At 43.9% G+C, this 18698-nt stretch overlaps 1 protein-coding gene across 5 annotated transcripts in view; it reads left to right on the top strand.

The window, feature by feature from the left end:
- Window positions 1-18698, top strand: part of EML4 (EMAP like 4) — a 317947-nt gene that overhangs the window by 86731 nt on the left and 212518 nt on the right. The window contains exon 1 of one of the 5 annotated variants that reach the window (XM_089677835.1): window positions 18406-18638. The exons of the other annotated variants lie outside the window; for them this stretch is intronic. Coding sequence (XP_089533961.1) covers window positions 18614-18638 — 25 coding nt within the window. The 5' untranslated portion in view covers window positions 18406-18613. Of the gene's footprint in view, window positions 1-18405; window positions 18639-18698 lie in introns of those variants that run through there. 5 annotated transcript variants of the gene reach the window in all.

Below are 18698 nucleotides of genomic sequence, written 5' to 3' on the forward strand. Positions count from 1 at the left end.
TCTAGGGTCTCTGATTTCAGAAAATATATGTTTGGAGGTTTTGTGTCATCTTCAGGCCTTATTTTTTAAACGTCTGCAAAAAATGCAAAAATCGCTCTGGTAGTGAAAGGAATAAGGGATAAAGGATAAGCCTGACCCGTCCTTTTCCCGATGATGAGCACCTAATCGGTGCTCATTGCACTGCAAGGTCTCTCTCACACCTGCTAATCCTTGGGTGCGATGAAGGAGATAAAACAGTACAATGTTAAAAATATTAAATGGATAAGTCGCCATAAAGCCCCTTTTGTTTTTAAAAGCCCCAGAAATTCCTAAAAGCACCTCAGATTTAAATACGGTTTTGGTTAAAATGTATTGATTTTTATCAGGACAAGTAGATTGCCATGAGGCACAAGTAGTTTTTTCAAAATTGTCCACACCCCTGAACTATCTGAGTAATAAAACTTAATTTTTTTGTAATGTTTTTAATTATAAAAGTAAAAGAGGACAGCATAAAACTAGTGCAATATTTGACACTGTTTTTGATAAACTGACACATCAATATCTGGTTGGATGGATGTAGTAGCAATTCTCAATGAATTCTCAAGGTGCTCATCCAATATTTTGGTTCTAATTTTGCTCTTCGCGTGCTTCATCCTTGAAAATAGTTGCTCACAAATATAGGTGAAACTGATGACATGAATACGATGTGACTGAAGAGTGAGAGATTTTTCTTTGTGAAGATAAAACTTCAGAAAGGGGACACTGTCAAATTTTTTTTCGGCCACATGTTCGCTCAGGTTAGGTTCACATATGTGCTGGTGGTGCTGCTGCGGATCCACACGAAAATCCCTCTGTGCAGCACAGAGGAATGCGGACCCCCAAGGGCGGGTGCCATTAGTTCTAATGGCACGCTGCCCGTACTGTGAACCGAGGTTCCTGTGTGGGCTGCATTTTCAGAAGTGCAGGGACTTCTTCCCTGCATGTGACGGGGCATGGGAGTCCATTCAAATGAATGGGCTCTCGTGCCCGCACAAAACGCATCCCCCACGGCCGCATCTATGTGAACCAGGAGTAAGTGTAAAAGTGTAATTAACAAAAATAATTCCCAAAAAAGCAACCTTAAGTTCATGATTTTGTGTTCGGCCGCATTCATTATTATTATACAGTATTTATAAAGCGCCAATGGTTCGCTCAGCGCTGTACATTACAAAGGGGGACAGAACATGTGACAGAACAATACCAATACAATGCAAAACATGAGGGGATCGAGGACCCTGCTCTTTTGAGCTTACAATCTAGGAGGGAGGGGATGGTGGTACAGGAGGAAATGGCTGTGGGGCATGGAGTGGTAGGAAGAGTGGAGGAGGTTGGCAGGTTAGCAGGGGGTGGGGTAGGCTTCCCTGAAGAGGTGGGTTTTCAGGGTGCGCCTAAAGGAGAGGAGAGTAGGTGATAATCTGATGGGTTGGGGCAGGGAGTTCCAGAGGATGGGTGACACCCTGGAGAAGTCCTGGAGGGGGGCATGGGAGGAGGAGACCAGGGAACTAGAGAGAAGGAGGTCTTGTGAGGAGCGGAGTGTGCGTGCTGGGCGGTACTTGGATATTAGGTCGGTGATGTAGTTCGGGGCAGTATGGTGGACAGCTTTGTACGTCAGTGTTAGGATTTTGAATTTGATCCGTTGCGCAATCGGAAGCCAATAGAGGGATTGGCAGAGATGGAGCGGTTGGAAAGGTGAATGAGTCTGGCAGCCGTATTCAGGATGGACTGAAGCGGGGATAGCCAGCGGCGAGGCAGGCCAGTGAGGAGGGAGTTGCAGTAGTCGGGTCGTGATATGATGAGGGAGTGGATGAGCTGTTTAGTGGTTTCTGGGGTTAGGAACGTGCGGATTTTGGCGATGTTGCGGAGGTGGAGTCTGCACGAGTTTGTTAAAGATTGGACTTGGGGCTGGAAGGATATGTTGGAGTCCAGAATGACTATAGCTATCTTGGGCTGCAGATTGGGCACCCCTGCTCTAAGCACTCCAGATGTTACTGTACTTATGTGAACATGTGTGCGAGGCTTGGGTACAGGGCAGTGTTGAGGACAGGTAAGACTTTGCCTACGTTTACACTGTCTGTATTAGGAGTGCCGAGTCTGTAACTTGATTAATATAAGGAGGAAGTACTTAGGTTAGTTTACAGGAAAGATGAGCGCTAATTGTGGATGTCAGCAGTCGGCTCATTATTATTATTATACAGTATTTATGATCAGACATTTCACATGAGAAAGCAGGGAGCAAAATAATGACACAGCTTGCACAGTGGCAACTGTAGGCTGTAAATTGGCATGGAGATGCTCAACATTTTGATTAGGTTGGGTGGTAAATGTGCGTATAAAAGGCTTCAATTAAATGTGGCAGATTGACAACCAAGCCATTAGACTGGGACGGGCACTAGCTCTTACCCCACTTTCCTCATTTCAAGTTTTGCCCTCTGAGGCCTGGTTCACAGTTATGTGTTTTTCAGTGCATTTTCAGTTTTGCAGAAATGCAATACAGTTCTTTAACATGGTTTCCTATGGGTCACGTTTACATCTGTGTGTTTTCCACCTGTGCACTGTTTGGAAAGAACCAGGGACTTTTTTCCCCGCCGAAGATTGCGTTTTTGGTTCCATAGTCTTCAAGGAAATTAATAAAAAAATGCAAGCCCTGCTGTATTTTTGCTGATTTCTCCCGCAAGACAGACACCTCCCAAAAAAAACAAAACTGTTAAATGTGTTAGACTATGTTCACACTAGCCTTGTTAGCAAGCGGCAGACAGGCGTTTGGGAAGCGTTTTTACCGTTTTCCAAACACCTCGGAAAATTCTGCACATTGCAGCACATGGTGCTGTTCAAACGCGAGCGTTAGCGTCGCGGCAAAACAGACGCCTCTGGTCAAGTCAGGAGGCATTGAAGCCTCCTATGCAAGTCTAGTTTGCCAGTCCGCAAACGCCCGGCCGTTGTTTGCGGTGCGGTCGCGGGGCATTTGCGGATCGTTAACACCATTCAAACTTCATTATAGGCGTTTGTGGGGCGTTTTTAATGCTTGGCAAACGCCTAGCAACCTCCGCTAAACCGCGCATGGAGCGTTTGCGGAGCGTTTTCCAGCGCTTGTCAAACGGTATAGGGGTGTTTGGCAAGAGTTGGAAAAAAAGTGTGAACGAGCCCTTAAAAACGCGAACAAAACACACTGGGAAAACACATCAACCACAACCTGCATAGGTGTGAACCACGCCTAAAGAGATTTGTGATGAATCTCACCTGGTTGCAGGGCAGCCCCTTTCATTTGAAAGGGTTGCTTTCGATGGCTGGTACTGCCTGCCAAACATGATGGGAGAATATTTTTTTTTATGTGCCACGATGTGAAGCATTGCTTCTGTGGCATGTGTATACCCCTGTATGGCTGTCCTTGCAGTTTTAGGTGGGGGTGTCGTTTGGGGCTGGGAAAACAGCTCAACCGCATGTTTTTACTGTCTCCCAACCGCATGTGTAAATTAAACCTAATTGTAGCAAACATTTTAAATTTGGTCTTCCTCAACTATATTGTGATGAGTGACACATATTAAAATGTTTCATTGTTTCACATGTGTAAGGTTGTTAAATCTGTAGGGGCTCCCAGATGCGGGTTTTTTTTCCCTGCAGGAAAGGTTGCTGTTTTTCGGAGTTTACTTTGTGGTCAAGTTAGATGACCATTTTTATTGTAAATTGTGCTTCGCAGTGGTCTTTCTTAAATCTTTTGCAAAGCAAATTTGCCCTAAGACTTGTGAATAGTATTCATTACCTATCTGGTTCCATTCCACCTCCTCATTTTAACAGTGAGAATGGGCAGAGGCCAACGCTGTTTAATGTAATCAAGATTAGTTTTGGAAAAAGAAAAATTCCAGACCTTGTTAAGCAGAAATATTAAATTGCAACCAAATAGGACGATGTTTATTTAACCTAAGACGATATAACCCAAGATGTTCATTAAAAAAAAATCTGCTATATAGCCCGGGCTTTTGTGGCATTTAGTAAAATTAAATAGCAACTTAGATGCATGATGCTGTGCAATTTTAGTCTCTCCTTTTTATAAAAAGACTGATGAGAAGGGGAGCTAAATGTTGCAGGTACATACAGTTGCAGGAAAAAGTATGTGAACCCCTTGGGATTACGTGGAGTTTTGCATGAATTGGGCATAAAATGTGCTCTGAACGTCATCTAAGTCGCAACAATAGAAGAACACAGTCTGCTGAACATAATGCTACACAAACATTAGATGTTGACATGGTTTATTTGCACATAACATGTAAACATTCACAGTGCAGAGAGGAAAACGTATGTAAACCTTTGGACTTAATAACTGGTTGACCCTCCTTTGGCAGCAATAACCTCAACCAAACGTTTCCTGTAGTTGCAGATTAGACCTGCACAACGATCTGGAGTCATTTTGGACCACTCCTCTTCACAAAACTGTTTCAGTGTAGCAATATTCTTGGGATGTCTGGTATGAATCGCTCTCTTAAGGCCATGCCACAGCATTTCAATCGGGTTGAGGTCAGGACTCTGACTGGGCCACTCCAGAAGGCGTATTCTGTGCTGTTGCAGCCATTGTTTTGTTGAATTACTTGTATGCTTTGGGTCATTGTCCTGTTGCATCACCCATCCTCTGCGGAGCTTCAGTTGGCGGACAGATGGTCGTACGTTTTCCTGCAAAATGTCTTGATAAACTCTGGAATTCATTTTCCCATCAATGACAACAATCCATCCAGGCCCTGAGGCAGCAAAGCAGCCCCAAACCATGATGCTCCCTCCGCCATGTTTTACAGTGGGGATGAGGTTTTGATGTTGGTGTGCTGTGCCTTTTTTTCTCCACACATAGTGTTGTGTGTTCTTCCCAAACAACTCAATCTTGGTTTCATCTGTCCACAGTATATTCTGCCAGTAGTGCTGTGGAACATCCAGGTGCTCTTTTGCAAACTTTAAACGAGCTGCAATATTCTTTTTGGACAGCAATGGCTTCCTCCGTGGTGTCCTCCCATGTACTCCATTCTTGTTTAATGTTTTCCTTATTGTAGATGTGTCAACAAAAATGTTAGCATGTGCCAGAGATTTCTGTAGGTCTTTAGCTGACATTCTGGGATTCTTCTTTACCTCATGCAGCATTCTGCGCTGTGCTCTTGCAGTCATTTTTACAGGACGACCACACCGAGGGAGAGTAGCAACAGTGCTAAACTTTCTCCATTTGTAGACAGTCTGTCTTACCGTGGACACATGAACATCAAGGCTTTTGGAGATACTTTTGTAACCCTTTCCAGCTTCATGCAAGTCAACAATTCTTGATCGTATGTCTTCTGAGAGCTCTTTTCTGCGAGGCATGGTTCACATCAGACAGTGCTTCTTGAAACCAGTAAACCCAAAACAGGTGTGTGTTTTTTAAGGGCAGGACAGCTGTCAGCAACACATCCAATATCATCACACTGATTGGAGTCAAGGTTGGCTCACTCCTGGCTCCAATTAGCTCTGGGAGAAGTCATTAAGCTAGGGCCTCACATACTTTTTCCTCCCTGCACTGTGAATGTTTACATGTTACGTGCAATTAAACCATGGCAACATCTAATGTTTGTGCAGTATTATGTTCAGCAGACTGTGTTCTTCTATTGTTGTGACTTAGATGATGTTCAGAGCACATTTTATGCCCAATTCATGCAAAACTCCACGTAATCCCAAGGGGTTCACATACTTTTTCTTGCAACTGTAGAGGTGCACCTACCTTCAGCTGCCTAAGAAAGGATTCTTATCAGGGCCAAAGGCTGGGCTGTTTTTATAGGCAAAGTGTTTGTTGCCATCTTTTTTTCCCTGGTTGGGAGATGTCTTCTCACTTTTTTGGCCCATTGGCTTGGTTTGTAGGGTTTGACAGGAAATGAAGGGAGATATTTCCAACAGGGAGATGCACTGCAATAAACTTTTGAAAGAGTAGCACACCCCATCCCACCTATACAAAACTAAAAAGTTTGATTAAAGCTAAACTTTTTTTAAAAGGGCCACTTAACTCTAAAAATCCCTGGTGTTGACAACCCTACATGCTGATAATACATTTTCAGTAATTTAAGTACAATATTTTTCTTTAATTTACATTTAATGTAATCCCCCTTTATGGTTGATTGAGGCACTGGTGACTTAGCCAGGGCCTCACAGCTGCCACATGGGAAAGCTACGTCACCAGTGCTTTCCACGGAACTCTTGTAGATAAACTGAGATCTATGTAGAAAAAAAAGAATGAGTGGGCTTTCCTCCGAGATTTCTCAAAATTTCACAAAATCTTTCAAGATCTCCGCCATTCATTTTTTTTCTACACAGATCTCAGTTTATGTGAGGAGAAGCCACCAATGACATCTGATTCAGAATAATGGCACAGGGCTATAGTAGGAGAAGAGATGCGGTAGTATGTGTCAGAAACAAATGTAATTATAATTTATTTTATTAATTTATCACAGGTACTTGTATAGCGCCATCAATTTACACGGTGCTTTACATATATATTGTACACTCACATCAGTCCCCAACTCTTAAGGAGCGTACAATCTAAGGTCCCTAACTCGCATACATGGGCCAATTTAGACCAGTACCAATTAACCCACCAGCATGTCTTAGAAGTGTGGGAGGAAACTGGAGTACCCGGAAAAAACCCACGCCGACACAGGGAAATCATGCAAACTCCAGGCAGGTAGTGCTGTGGTTGGGATTCGAACCAAAAACTCTAGTGCTGCTAGACAGAAGAGCTAACCAGTTATTAAATATGTATATTTGGTAATATTTATTACAGTAATGGCAGAACTTTCAAATGAGATGGGGTGGAGTGGGAAGAGGTCCACCTTAAAAGGTGATGATCTGACTTTTTCCTACTGGAGGTTCTGATTTTATCAGATCGCACTGTACCCATAGACTAATATTAAAAGATGGTAATAGTACAGCACATTGTGCAGCACTACTAAGTAGGACACAGAGCTTGACTGTGTAATGATCTATATGACTAATCACCGGAGCACCTGCCGTAATGCGCAAGTTTGTACAGCTTTTGTGCAGCACTCTGCCATTATTGCTGACTTACCTCTTAGTTTTCTTTTCCCCATCAATGGCAGCTCTGTACTCTCCACAGCTGCTCCGTCTCGGCCGCCCCTCTCTGTCCTTCACGTCTTCATCCATCGTCTATTTTCTTTGGCCATTGGAAGACCACAGACGATGTAACTCTGACGTATGTTGGAGCTACATAATCCTGACATGCAGCTCCATTCTTGACATCTTACAAAGTGAGCACAAAAAACAATTGCTAGAAAATGGGGAAAGTATTTTTGGCAAATTATTTATATAGCGTGCTCTACCTAAACACTGTAACCCCTAGCATTTTTTTTTTTTGCAACTTTCAGGATAAATTCACGTTTTTGGTAAAAAATATTAAATGCACGTTTTTTAGCAGGTAACAAAATGTGCATTTATTATATTTTTTCTGCCGGAGCCTGTAAAGCATTGTACCAGCGATCAGTAGTGCCATGCAGGTCTGTCAGTATATCTGCTTGCCTGTATGGGATGTACGAGAATGCAGATATACTGACAGGGACTGACTAAGGCGGCTGGGACTTGTAGTTTCTAATTCACAGAACACTGTAAATGAGTGATGCGGCTGGGTGGGCAGAGCCCCGAACGATCACATTTTTTAAAAATTTTGACAGCTAGCGGGGGAAAGATCCCCCGCTAGCTGTCAAAGCTGAGGCCTGTGCTTTCATAACATGTTACACCCTGAATGTGGGTATAAGATGTAACATGTTATGAAAGGTGAAATTATCCTTTTAATTACCCTTTAAAGTGTAAGGAAGGGATAGCAACCTGCCAATTAAATGATGCTACCACCTTTGCTCTTATCTCTCTGCTTACATTTTCCAGTCGCTTTCAGACTGATTTTGTTTGTGAAAATGTTCTATGTGACTGCAAAGCTCTGGTTAATCTGTATACTGTGAAGACCTGACAATGGCTCTGAATCCTCTACTTTGTGACATCATCCTACTGGCATCTGTAGATCCCAGCGTTGGGAAGGAGTTGTAGGCCTGGAGAAAATTTCTGCCCACCAGCCATCAAGAGCGGGATAAGCTGGATCTGTGCAGTCAGGTGACCGCATTATTTATTTTTTTTCAGGTTTTTGTATACTTTACATATATATTGTACATTCATATCAGGCCCTGCTCTCAAGGAGCTTACAGTCTAAGGTCCCTAACTCACATTCATACATACACATACTAGGGCCAATTTTAGACAGGATCCAGTTAACCTACCAGCATGTCTTTGCAGTGTAGGAGGAAACCGGAATACCCAGAGGAAACCCGCACAGGGAGAACATGCAAACTCTGTGCAGGTATTGTCATTGTTGGGATTCGAATCAACGACCCTAGTGTTGCTAGTCGGAAGTGCTAACCACTTATCTACCGTGTTGCTCAGCATTAGTATGGTTACTGCTTAGATTCGAGAATGGTATGATTAGAAGGCCATAGACTCCTATTGTAGGTCACAGGAGTACACTTACTTTTGTCCACCTGTGACGTATAGTCTGCGGATAGTGGGCTTTTGCAAGAGCCAGCTACGTCCCCCAGCCTGGCACTCCAGTGAGCGCTGACAGTCACTGCTCACCACTCCAAGCAGACTAACAGCTAATTGATCAGCGGTCATATGATCGCTCAGCTCTCAGTCTTAGAGCCGAAGTGGAACAGTTGTAACATCACACTGATGTTGCAGCATAGAGGGTGAGTATAGTTGGGTTCAGGGGCGGACTGACAACTCATGGGGCCTCCGGGCAATAGGGGATCATGGGGCCCCTGTGTTCTTGCCCAAATTAAAAAAAAGCCTATGAAAAAGGTACCAGGGGCATCTCATGGGACCTCCTACTGACCCCAGGGCTCGGGCAGTGCCCGAGTTTCCAAATGGTCAGTCCGCCCCCGGATGAGGTTTTGTTTTTTTGTTTTTTTTTTCCATAACCCCATACCTCTCCTTTAAAACAGAGCTTAAACTCTCCAACAGAACAAGATAAAAATTAACAACTCTTTAAAAGATAAATGGAAATGAAAGCCTTTTCTGCAATGTTTACCTTCAGGTCAGAGCTGCACCCCCATAGTACTACTTTTGCACCACTAGATGTCCTCCAAAATATATATTGAATAACTCAAGCGCTAACTATGGTGAAAAAAAACAAAAATACAATATATTGCTGTAGCCGCTAGTGCACACAACCCATGTCTCAGTGGGGCAAATATAAAATCAAAAAGTGAAATGAAAAAATGCTGCACTACATAAACCAATGATACAAACAATTACCAAAAAGACAAAGTGAAAAAAATCTATAAATTTATCTCAGGTACTTATATAGCCCCGTCAATTTACGCAGCGCTTTACATATATATTGTACATTCACATCAGTCCCTAACCCTCAAGGGGCGTACAATCTAAGGTCCCTAACTCACATTCATACACATACTAGGGCCAATTAACCTACCAGCATGTCTTTGGAGTGTGGGAGGAGACCGGAGTACCCAGAGGAAACCCACGCAGGCACAGGAATCAATAATTATAGGAAGAAAAATATCAGTGGAATAAATATTAATAATAAAATAGAAATATTGATGTACTACTATATATAAATTATTTTTTTGTGGTGTGTGTATTTTATTTATATATATATATATATATATATATATATATATATATATATATATATATATATATATACCGTATTTTCCGGTGTATAAGACGACTGGGCGTATAAGACGACCCCCCTACTTTTCCTGTTAAAATGTAGTGTTTGGGCTATACTCGCCGTATAAGACTACCCCTCTTCCAATGCACACCAGTGGGAAGAATCGTGCCCCTTCATTAGTATCAGTGGGAGGAATAGTGCCCAGTCATTGGTGTCAGTGGGAGGAATAGCACCCCATCATTGGTGTCAGTGGGAGGAATAGCACCCCATCATTGGTGTCAGTGGGAGGAATAGCACCCCATCATTGGTGTCAGTGGGAGGAATAGCACCCCATCATTGGTGTCAGTGGGAGGAATAGCACCCCATCATTGGTGTCCGTGGGAGGAATAGCGCCCCATCATTGGTGTCAGTGGGAGGAATAGCGCCCCATCATTGGTGTCAGTGGGAGGAATAGCACCCCATCATTGGTGTCAGTGGGAGGAATAGCGCCCCATCATTGGTGTCAGTGGGAGGAATAGCGCCCCATCATTGGTGTCAGTGGGAGGAATAGCGCCCCATCATTGGTGTCAGTGGGAGGAATAGCGTCCCATCATTGGTGTCAGTGGGAGGAATAGCGTCCCATCATTGGCGTCAGTGGGAGGAATAGCGCCCCATCATTGGCGTCAGTGTGAGGAATAGCGCCCCATCATTGGCGTCAGTGTGAGGAATAGCGCCCCATCATTGGCGTCAGTGTGAGGAATAGTGCCCCATCATTGGCGTCAGTGGGAGGAATAGTGTCCCATCATTGGTGTCAGTGGGGGGTGGAATAGTGCCCCATCATTGGTGTCAGGGGGGGGGGATAGTGTCCCATTGTTGGTGTCAGTGGGGGGGGGAATAGTGCCCCATCGTCGGTGTCAGTGGGAGGAATAATGCCCCATCATTGGTATCGGTGACACCAATGCTGGGGCACTATTCCTCCCACTGACACTTGCTGACCCCTGTTCAGTATGGTGCTGCTGCAGCAAGCATATATGGTTGCAGCAGCACCTGTGCACGGCACACTTGCCTTCACTTGATTTTCGCGGGGCCGCTCGGCTCCGCCTCCTCCCCGGTGATTGGCCGCCTGTGTGCCTTTCCTGAGCTACAGTTCTGGCGGCCAATCACCGGTGAGGAGGCGGAGCCGAGCAGCCGCACGAACATCCAGTGGCCGAACTGAAGGAAGGAGCAGCTGCGCTTCCTGGACCGGATCGTCGTGGGACCGGAGCCAGGTAAGAAACAGAAGCCCCTGCCCACCCCTGTACTTAGTTTCACTTCCGTTGGAAGGGAGGGGCGGCGGTGGCACCGCACCGCCCCCCTAAAAAGTGTCAGCATGCCGTATACCGGCGTATAAGACAACCCCCGACTTTTGAGAAGATTTTCAAGGGTCAAAAAGTCGTCTTATACGCCGGAAAATATGGTATATATATAGATCTATATTCATACATCTATATTTATATTAATATTTTTCCACTGATATTTTTCTTCTAATTATTGGTTTATATATTTTTTCACTTTGTTTTTTGGTAATGGTTTGTACCATTGGTTTATGTAGGCCAGCATTTTTTCCTTTCACTAGATGTCCTCCGTTTGATGTCATGCATTATTGAGTCTTCTTCCTCTGAGCCCAAGCTGTCATGGGCTTGCCTACCCGTGACAGGACAGTGTAATGAGAAGCAGCCACGAGCTCATGTTTCTGTCACTCTGCTTAATATAAGATCTTTGTAACACTTTGTATTTGGTTTAGTAGGTTTAAAATAGTTGCAGGTATTTCAGGGCTGAACAACGTAATACATAATTTGGCAGGAAGTGCGTACTGTTAAGGCCAGGAAAAGCATAATTCTATAGACAGTGATGGAAAATACTCCAAATGCTGTAATGTATTAGATGCATTGTGTACATGACTCTTGGGAATCTGTCCAGCCCTGCTTTAACTTCCTGCTACAGTCCAAATACTTTGTAGAGCATTGCATATTCTTCCAAGAAGTGCCTGCAAACACAAAAAAGAGATCCCAGTAACTTTCTGTTCATTTATTTATCACAGAAAGGATGCATCATAAATGATCCTTCACGGAGTCTGCTTTCTATGGATATTTACCATTTCAGCATTAGCCGCCAGAGTTGGGAGTTATTTTAACATTAAAGAATGTAAATATGACAGTTTAATGCCCTGCGCTCCCATTCTTTACATGTTTGCATGCATAGACTAGTGCTGAAGTCAGACTTTTTTTTTCTGGATTATTCAAGTAGGTGTCATTTTTATGCATGCATCACAAACATAAGGCAATTCCTTTAGGAATGCAAGTCTTGCAGGTCAAGATCTCAAGTGTCCATGTGGTATCCTGCTAGGACCCCCACCTTTAGAGCAGTGGTTCTCAACCTTCCTAATGCCACAACCCATTAATACAGTTCCTCATGTTCTGGTGACCCCCAACCATAAAATTATTTTCGTTGCTACTTCATAACTAATTTTCTACTATTATGAATCATAATGTACAGTTGTGGCCAAAATTATTCAACCCCCACTGAAATTGAGTGTTTTGGCCAGTTTGACATTGCTTTTGATCATTCAGTCATCTTGCTTACATTTACATTAAAGAGGCACTTGTAGGTCAGACAAATATAACATAACAGTTATAATGAAATAACCACAAATGTCTTTTCTGTGCTCACAGCATTATCAGTTTTATTCAACCCCCAAGTGACATTCAATCTTAGTACTTAGTACAGCATCCTTTTACAGTTATAACAGCTTTTAAACGTGAAGCATAGCTTGACACAAGTGTCTTGCAGCGATCTACGGGTATCTTCGCCCATTCTTCATGGGCAAAGGCCTCCAGTTCAGTCACATTCTTAGGCTTGCGCACTGCAACTGCTTTCTTTAAGTCCCACCAGAGGTTCTCAATCGGATTTAAGTCTGGTGACTGCGATGGCCACTCCAAAATGTTCCAGCCTTTCCTCTGCAACCATGCTCTAGTGGACTTGGAGGTATGCTTGGGATCATTGTCCTGTTGAAAGGTCCAACGTCTCCCAAGCCTCAGGTGTGTGACGGACTGCATCACGTTTCCATCCAATATCTCCTGGTACTGAAGAGAATTCATGGTACCTTGCACACGCTGAAGCTTCCCTGTACCTGCAGAAGCAAAACAGCCCCAAAGCATGATTGACCCTCCACCATGCTTCACAGTAGGCAAGGTGTTCTTTTCATCATAGGCCTTGTTCTTCCTCCTCCAAACATAGCGTTGATCCATGGGCCCAAACAGTTCTAATTTTGTTTCATCAGTCCACAGAACACTATCCCACAACTTTTGTGGTTTGTCCACATGGCTTTTGGCATACTGCAGTCGACTCTTCTTATTCTTTGGAGACAGCAAGGGGGTACGCCTGGGAGTTCTGGCACGGAGGCCTTCATTACGCAGTGTGCGTCTTATTGTCTGGGCTGAAACTTCTGTACCCACATCTGACAAATCTTTTCTCAGTTCCTCAGCAGTCACACGGGGACTTCTCTCCACTCTACGCTTCAGGTAGCGCACAGCAGTCGAAGTCAGCATCTTCTTTCTGCCACGACCAGGTAGCGTTTCAACAGTGCCCTTTGCCTTGAATTTGCGAATGATGCTTCCTAAGGTGTCTCTTGGTATGTTTAACATCTTTGCAATCTTCTTATAGCCATTGCCCTTCCTGTGAAGAGAAATCACCTCTTCTCTTGTCTTCCTGGACCATTCTCTTGCCTTCACCATGTTTGTAACCACACCAGTAAATGTCTAGAAGGAGCTGAGTATCACAGTCATTTTAAAGCTGCCTAATTGGTGCTTATTATGCTTGATTGCTGCTCGGTGACATCCACAGGTGTTTTCAATACCTGATGGAAAGCACCTGTATGAACCTCTGTTCTTCAGAGTGGTAGTCTTTAAGGGGTTGAATAATTGTGGCAATGAAGAAACCACATAAGAACCATTTACTACTGTATTACATAAACAATTGATGTCATTTTAGTTGCATTTGGGTAGTTACAACGTCCTTGTAGGATTTGATTCTGAATACAATTCCAAATGTACACTATAGTCCCTAAACCCCTTTACAGCATTGGGGGTTGAATAATTTTGGCCACAACTGTAAATATCTGATATGCGGTTTCTCAATTCCTGCTGTAATTATTGAGGTAAAACCATACAGTAAAAATCCGCACTATATTTTCTTTTCTTAACGTTCTTCTCTACATGATCCATGGCCCTCACACAGGGGTACACTGAGGAACTCCCCTATAAATGAGGCCTTCGTACACACGGGACAGGTATTCCCAACACACCCACTGAGACCTTCCCTGGGACTGGACTAGCACTCAGCTATACACAGGAGGAGGAGTGCTGAGTATCAGCCCTAAGTGACACCTCTATGGGGTCATCACACTACAGAACCCCAGTGTACAGAGGAGACATCTGCAGGTATCCCACATCAACAATGGCAGCAGCCAGGAGCTCCCCCTTCCCCTTCACAGCACACACTGCCAGGAAGAACAGCAGCTCTTCTCATTTCCGCCATACAAGGCGTCACACCTTCCTCATCCCCACCACACAGAGCAGCCAGCTCTCTAAACACACGGCCCGCTCTCACCTCCACACCGCCACCATCTTGGATCCGCTGTCCCCCCTCCTCCACCCAGTCCCCAGCTAGCCGACTCCCTGACAGAGGCCATGCCCAATCTGAGGACATCAAAAGTTCTTCACTGGCGCTTCCCGTTGACACGTCACCTCGTCTGGTTGGTCAAGTTCTAGTTTAATCCCGATAAGCCCCACCCCGCATTTAGAGCTGGGGACGATGTCGCCGCTCAGCGATGATTGGGGGAGCAGTGCAGACAATGGGCGGGGCGGATGTTGTGGGAGATGATAGGCTGGGGTAGAGGGGTCAGGTGTCATCACTGCTGACTGTTCTCCTACTCGTATGTGGGCATATCTGCATGTGGGCGGACCCGGCTGGAGACGGATAGAGGAGAGGTGTCTCGGTTCCTAAGACCATCGGAAATATGTGTTTTCTGATGGTCTTAGGTGACCCCTGTGAAAGGGTCGTTCGACCCCCAAAGAGCGAGTTAAATCTTGTGTGAAGCTTCACATTTTTGATGGTCATGAACCAAATGTGATCCAAGTGGGGGTGCTTGTAGTGACTCCAGCGGATGTGCTGTGCAAAATCCAGTACTAGAAAGTCACTCCAGCACTCTAAGACCACTACCATCTCCAGAAGCAGGTAGCTTTTTTTTAGTATAGGTTTCTGTTAAAAATGTGTATAAACCTTTCATACGGGCAGCACAGTGGCTAAATGGTTAGCACTTCCGCCTGGCAGTACTAGGGTCATTGGTTCGAATCCCAGCCATGGCATCTCCTGCCTGGAGTTTGCATGTTTTCCCTGTGCATGCGTGGGTTTCCTCCGGGTACTCTGGTTTCCTCCCAGACTCCAAACACATGCTGGTAGGTGAATTGGCTCCTGTCTAAATTGGCCCTAGTATGTGTATGTATAAATGTGAGTTAGGGACCTTAGATTGTACACCCCTTGAGGGTTAGAGACTGATGTGAATGTACAATATATATATGTAAAGTGCTGTGTAAATTGACAGAGCTATATAAGTACCTGAAATAAATAAATAAAAAAACCTTGAAAATCCTCAAGAACAGCCTCTGAGATATGGAGTTCCTCCAGGACAGGAAACACATTGCCAGATTAGAATTTTAAAAGGTGGTCCTTCCTCCAGGTACACACTTCAGTTTTTGTGTTTCCCATGTCCATAGGAGATATGTTGCCAAATGGAACCCTTTTCAGTCCTAATGGGGAAAGGAGGACATGTCTCAGGAGGATCCAGGAAGAAGACTGGGAGTTGTGCAGTTCCATAAGATTCCTTTCCTTTTTTTTTTTTTTTTGTGGGCCACAGTATTCCTCCTTGGGACTGGTAGGAGGGAACTTGTTTTTCTCTCTCCTTCTTAAGTACCTGGCAAGGGTCAGTACTAGTCATAACATTCAGTCCTCAAAGGATTCTCTGCTGTCAGGATGTCTTGGCTGGGCATTTAGCTCCAGTGGAGACGCCGGTTGCGCCTCGTGTGATTTTTTTTTTTTTCTTTGGCAGTGCTGGTTTGGCATCATGTCCCACTGTATATGGTTTTCTTAAAGGCTCACCTTCCACTTTATACCCATAGTTAAGGTTAACATGTATGGTGGTACCAAGTCTCCCCCGGACGCTTACAGGATCGCAAGGCTCTTCTCCCTGGCAGCTCCTATTACTTTTTATATTTAGTGCAGCTGTGCATGCCTGTTGTAAAGTTTCTGAAATGAGAATCCTGCCAGTGACAGCACTTTCTGTTTTGCTGACAACACTAAGCCACTACTGCACAATTGGCAGCAGTGTTGTCAGCCTGTCATGTAAATGTCTTCAATTGGATGTCTATCAGACAGTGCCTCTCTCCACTACGTGGACAACAAATCCACCAGATTTTATAGACCCCTCACCCTAAGTAGGTCTAATAGTGCTTTTACTATTGCCTTCATGCACACGGATGTATAGAAATAAGCAGGATCTTGCTGCCAGAAGTGAGTGGTTTTCCCGCTGGCTGAACAAGAGAAATCTAAATTTGTGTGGCTTTAGAAAACTAGCTTTATTAAAGTGGAGCTCCATCTAAAAGGAGAAATTCAGCTTTAAGTACTAGTCCCTCGCTCCCCATGAGGAATTTGCATCTTTAATGAATGGGTACCCGATTTGACAGGTATCCACTCCCACTTCTGCTCTGATCACCTAGTCAATTGGAAGCAGAAGTTAACCTCCCCTGACACCCCCCCTCCCCCCGGCAGTCTTCTGGGACATGTCTCGTGTCCCAGAAGACTACGGGACCATTCACAAGGCACAGTGCTACTTGCGCATGTGTAGTGGGCACCCAGCTGTGAAGTCACAAGCTGTCACAGCCAGGTTCCCACACATAAGATGCCAGGGAGTGAAAACGGCCGGTGAAACTGGCTGCGGTAAGTACACTGTAGGACAGGTGAGTGGCTGTTTTTTTAGAAATCAGTCTACAGCAGCTACAGTTTTTGTAGCTGCTGGCTTTTTTTTTGACTGGAGTTCCGCTTTAAGCTGGCCATACATAGACAGAAAATCAAATGAAAAATCGAGTTGGTAGACCGATCTTTCGATTTTATTTATTTTTGATCTTGAAATGGAGATAGACTGTCGCAGTATGCACAGTAACCATACAACAAACTTGTTGGAATTTTTTGTTAAACGATTTCCTAATTGTTCGCAGGTAAATCATTCCAAAAAATAATTCAGTTAATTGCACAATAGCAGTAAGGGTAGTAGTAGAAATTGATCGAAAAAATGTTTAATGTTAAAAATGATCAGGAAAATGGTGCAATTTGCTGGACATTTCTAATACAATGATTGGGCCATCAAATGTTAGATCAGAAGAACATTTTAATGTTTTTTTGTTTTTTTTAATTCTTCTTTGTTTTTTCTACTCACCTGTGGGCAGCTTTAGCTGACCAGGATTGCAGGATTAGAGTTTGCAAATACCCAAATAACTGCTGCATATACGTCGCTAAACAAGAGATATTATTATTATAGGATTTATATAGCGCCAACAGTTTGCTCAGCACTTTACAATATAAAGGGAGACAATACACAATAATACAATTCAAGATACTCTGCTTTATAATACCTGTGTGTGAATGTTTGACTCTTTTGCTTCACAGAAAAGCATTCTGGATGCGTTTGTGCATGTGTGTTTTTGATGCATTTTAATTTTTCCCCTCTTGTTTTTTCTTTTTTTAAACTTTTTTACTTTTTTTTTTTTTTTCTTTTTTTTTTTTTTTTGGCTGTAATTTGTTCTGGTACGTTTTTGATGTTTTTAGATGCGTTCTGGTGTATTTTTGCTGCGTTTTGCCACATTCCAGTGCAGGAGCGGACTGACCATTTGGAAACTCAGGCACTGCTCGGGGCAATAGGGGGCCCCGTGAGATGCCCCTGGTACCTTTTTCATAGGCTTTTTTGAGTTTGGGCAAGGACACAGGGGCCCCATGATCCCCTATTGCCTGGGGGCCCCATGAGTTGTCAGTCCGCCCCTGTTCCAGTGTATTTCTTTGCAGAAAAAAATGCATTCTGTTATACTTTTCTTGATGCCATTGAAATCCATGTAACCCAGTGTTTCTCAACTCCAGTCCTCATGGACCCCCAACAGGTCATGTTTTCAGGATTTCCCTCAGATGAAACAGCTGTGGTAATTACTAAGGCAGTGAAACTGATCAAATCACCTGTGCAAAATAATGGAAATCCTGAAAACATGACCTGTTGGAGGTCCATGAGGACTGGAGTTGAGAAACACTGATGTAACCTACTGTCCATGTGTTTTTGATGCAGAAAAAAACCACACTGAGCTGCCTGTGGTGGGAACGGCTAGCAAGTGTTATTTTTAAATATACTTTTAAAATAATAGTTTATCTTAGAATTTCTCTTTTTGCAATGCATACAACCTGAAATCTTTTTTTTCTTTTTTTGAAAAAAAAAAAGTTTGATGCCTGCTAGCACAGCCTCCACGTGTTTGGGGTGTTCCTTTAAGACGGATTTGAGTTCAGGAAGCAGTGTTTGCTGAGTGATCATGTGACCAAACCCCGTCAGGTTTCTCCGTCACGCCTCTCGTTAGTTTCAATTATTCAAATGTAACCTTTGCTCAGAGCAGGCTTTTGCTCCTTCACAGATGCACGTTCGGCAGGCAGGAGTACATCTTTAAGAGAGCCCTGTTTTTAGCCCACGTGGATGCGGAGTTTAAAGGTTTTGCAGGGAGAAAGCATTATCGGGCTCACATAACATTTAAAGGAATAAACACAACAGGGATTTTCCTTTCTGGAGCTGTTGCAGCGTGAATGGATTCTGCAATGACTGTCTGCAGTGAGTACATTCCAGTTCCTCGTGCGTTGGTGTGAATGATATATTTGGGAGGTTTCACCC

This window comes from Staurois parvus, unplaced genomic scaffold (genome assembly GCF_062004578.1).
Source record: "Staurois parvus isolate SC_StPar_1 unplaced genomic scaffold, SC_StPar_1.0 ptg000192l, whole genome shotgun sequence".
Classification (NCBI taxonomy): domain Eukaryota; kingdom Metazoa; phylum Chordata; class Amphibia; order Anura; family Ranidae; genus Staurois; species Staurois parvus.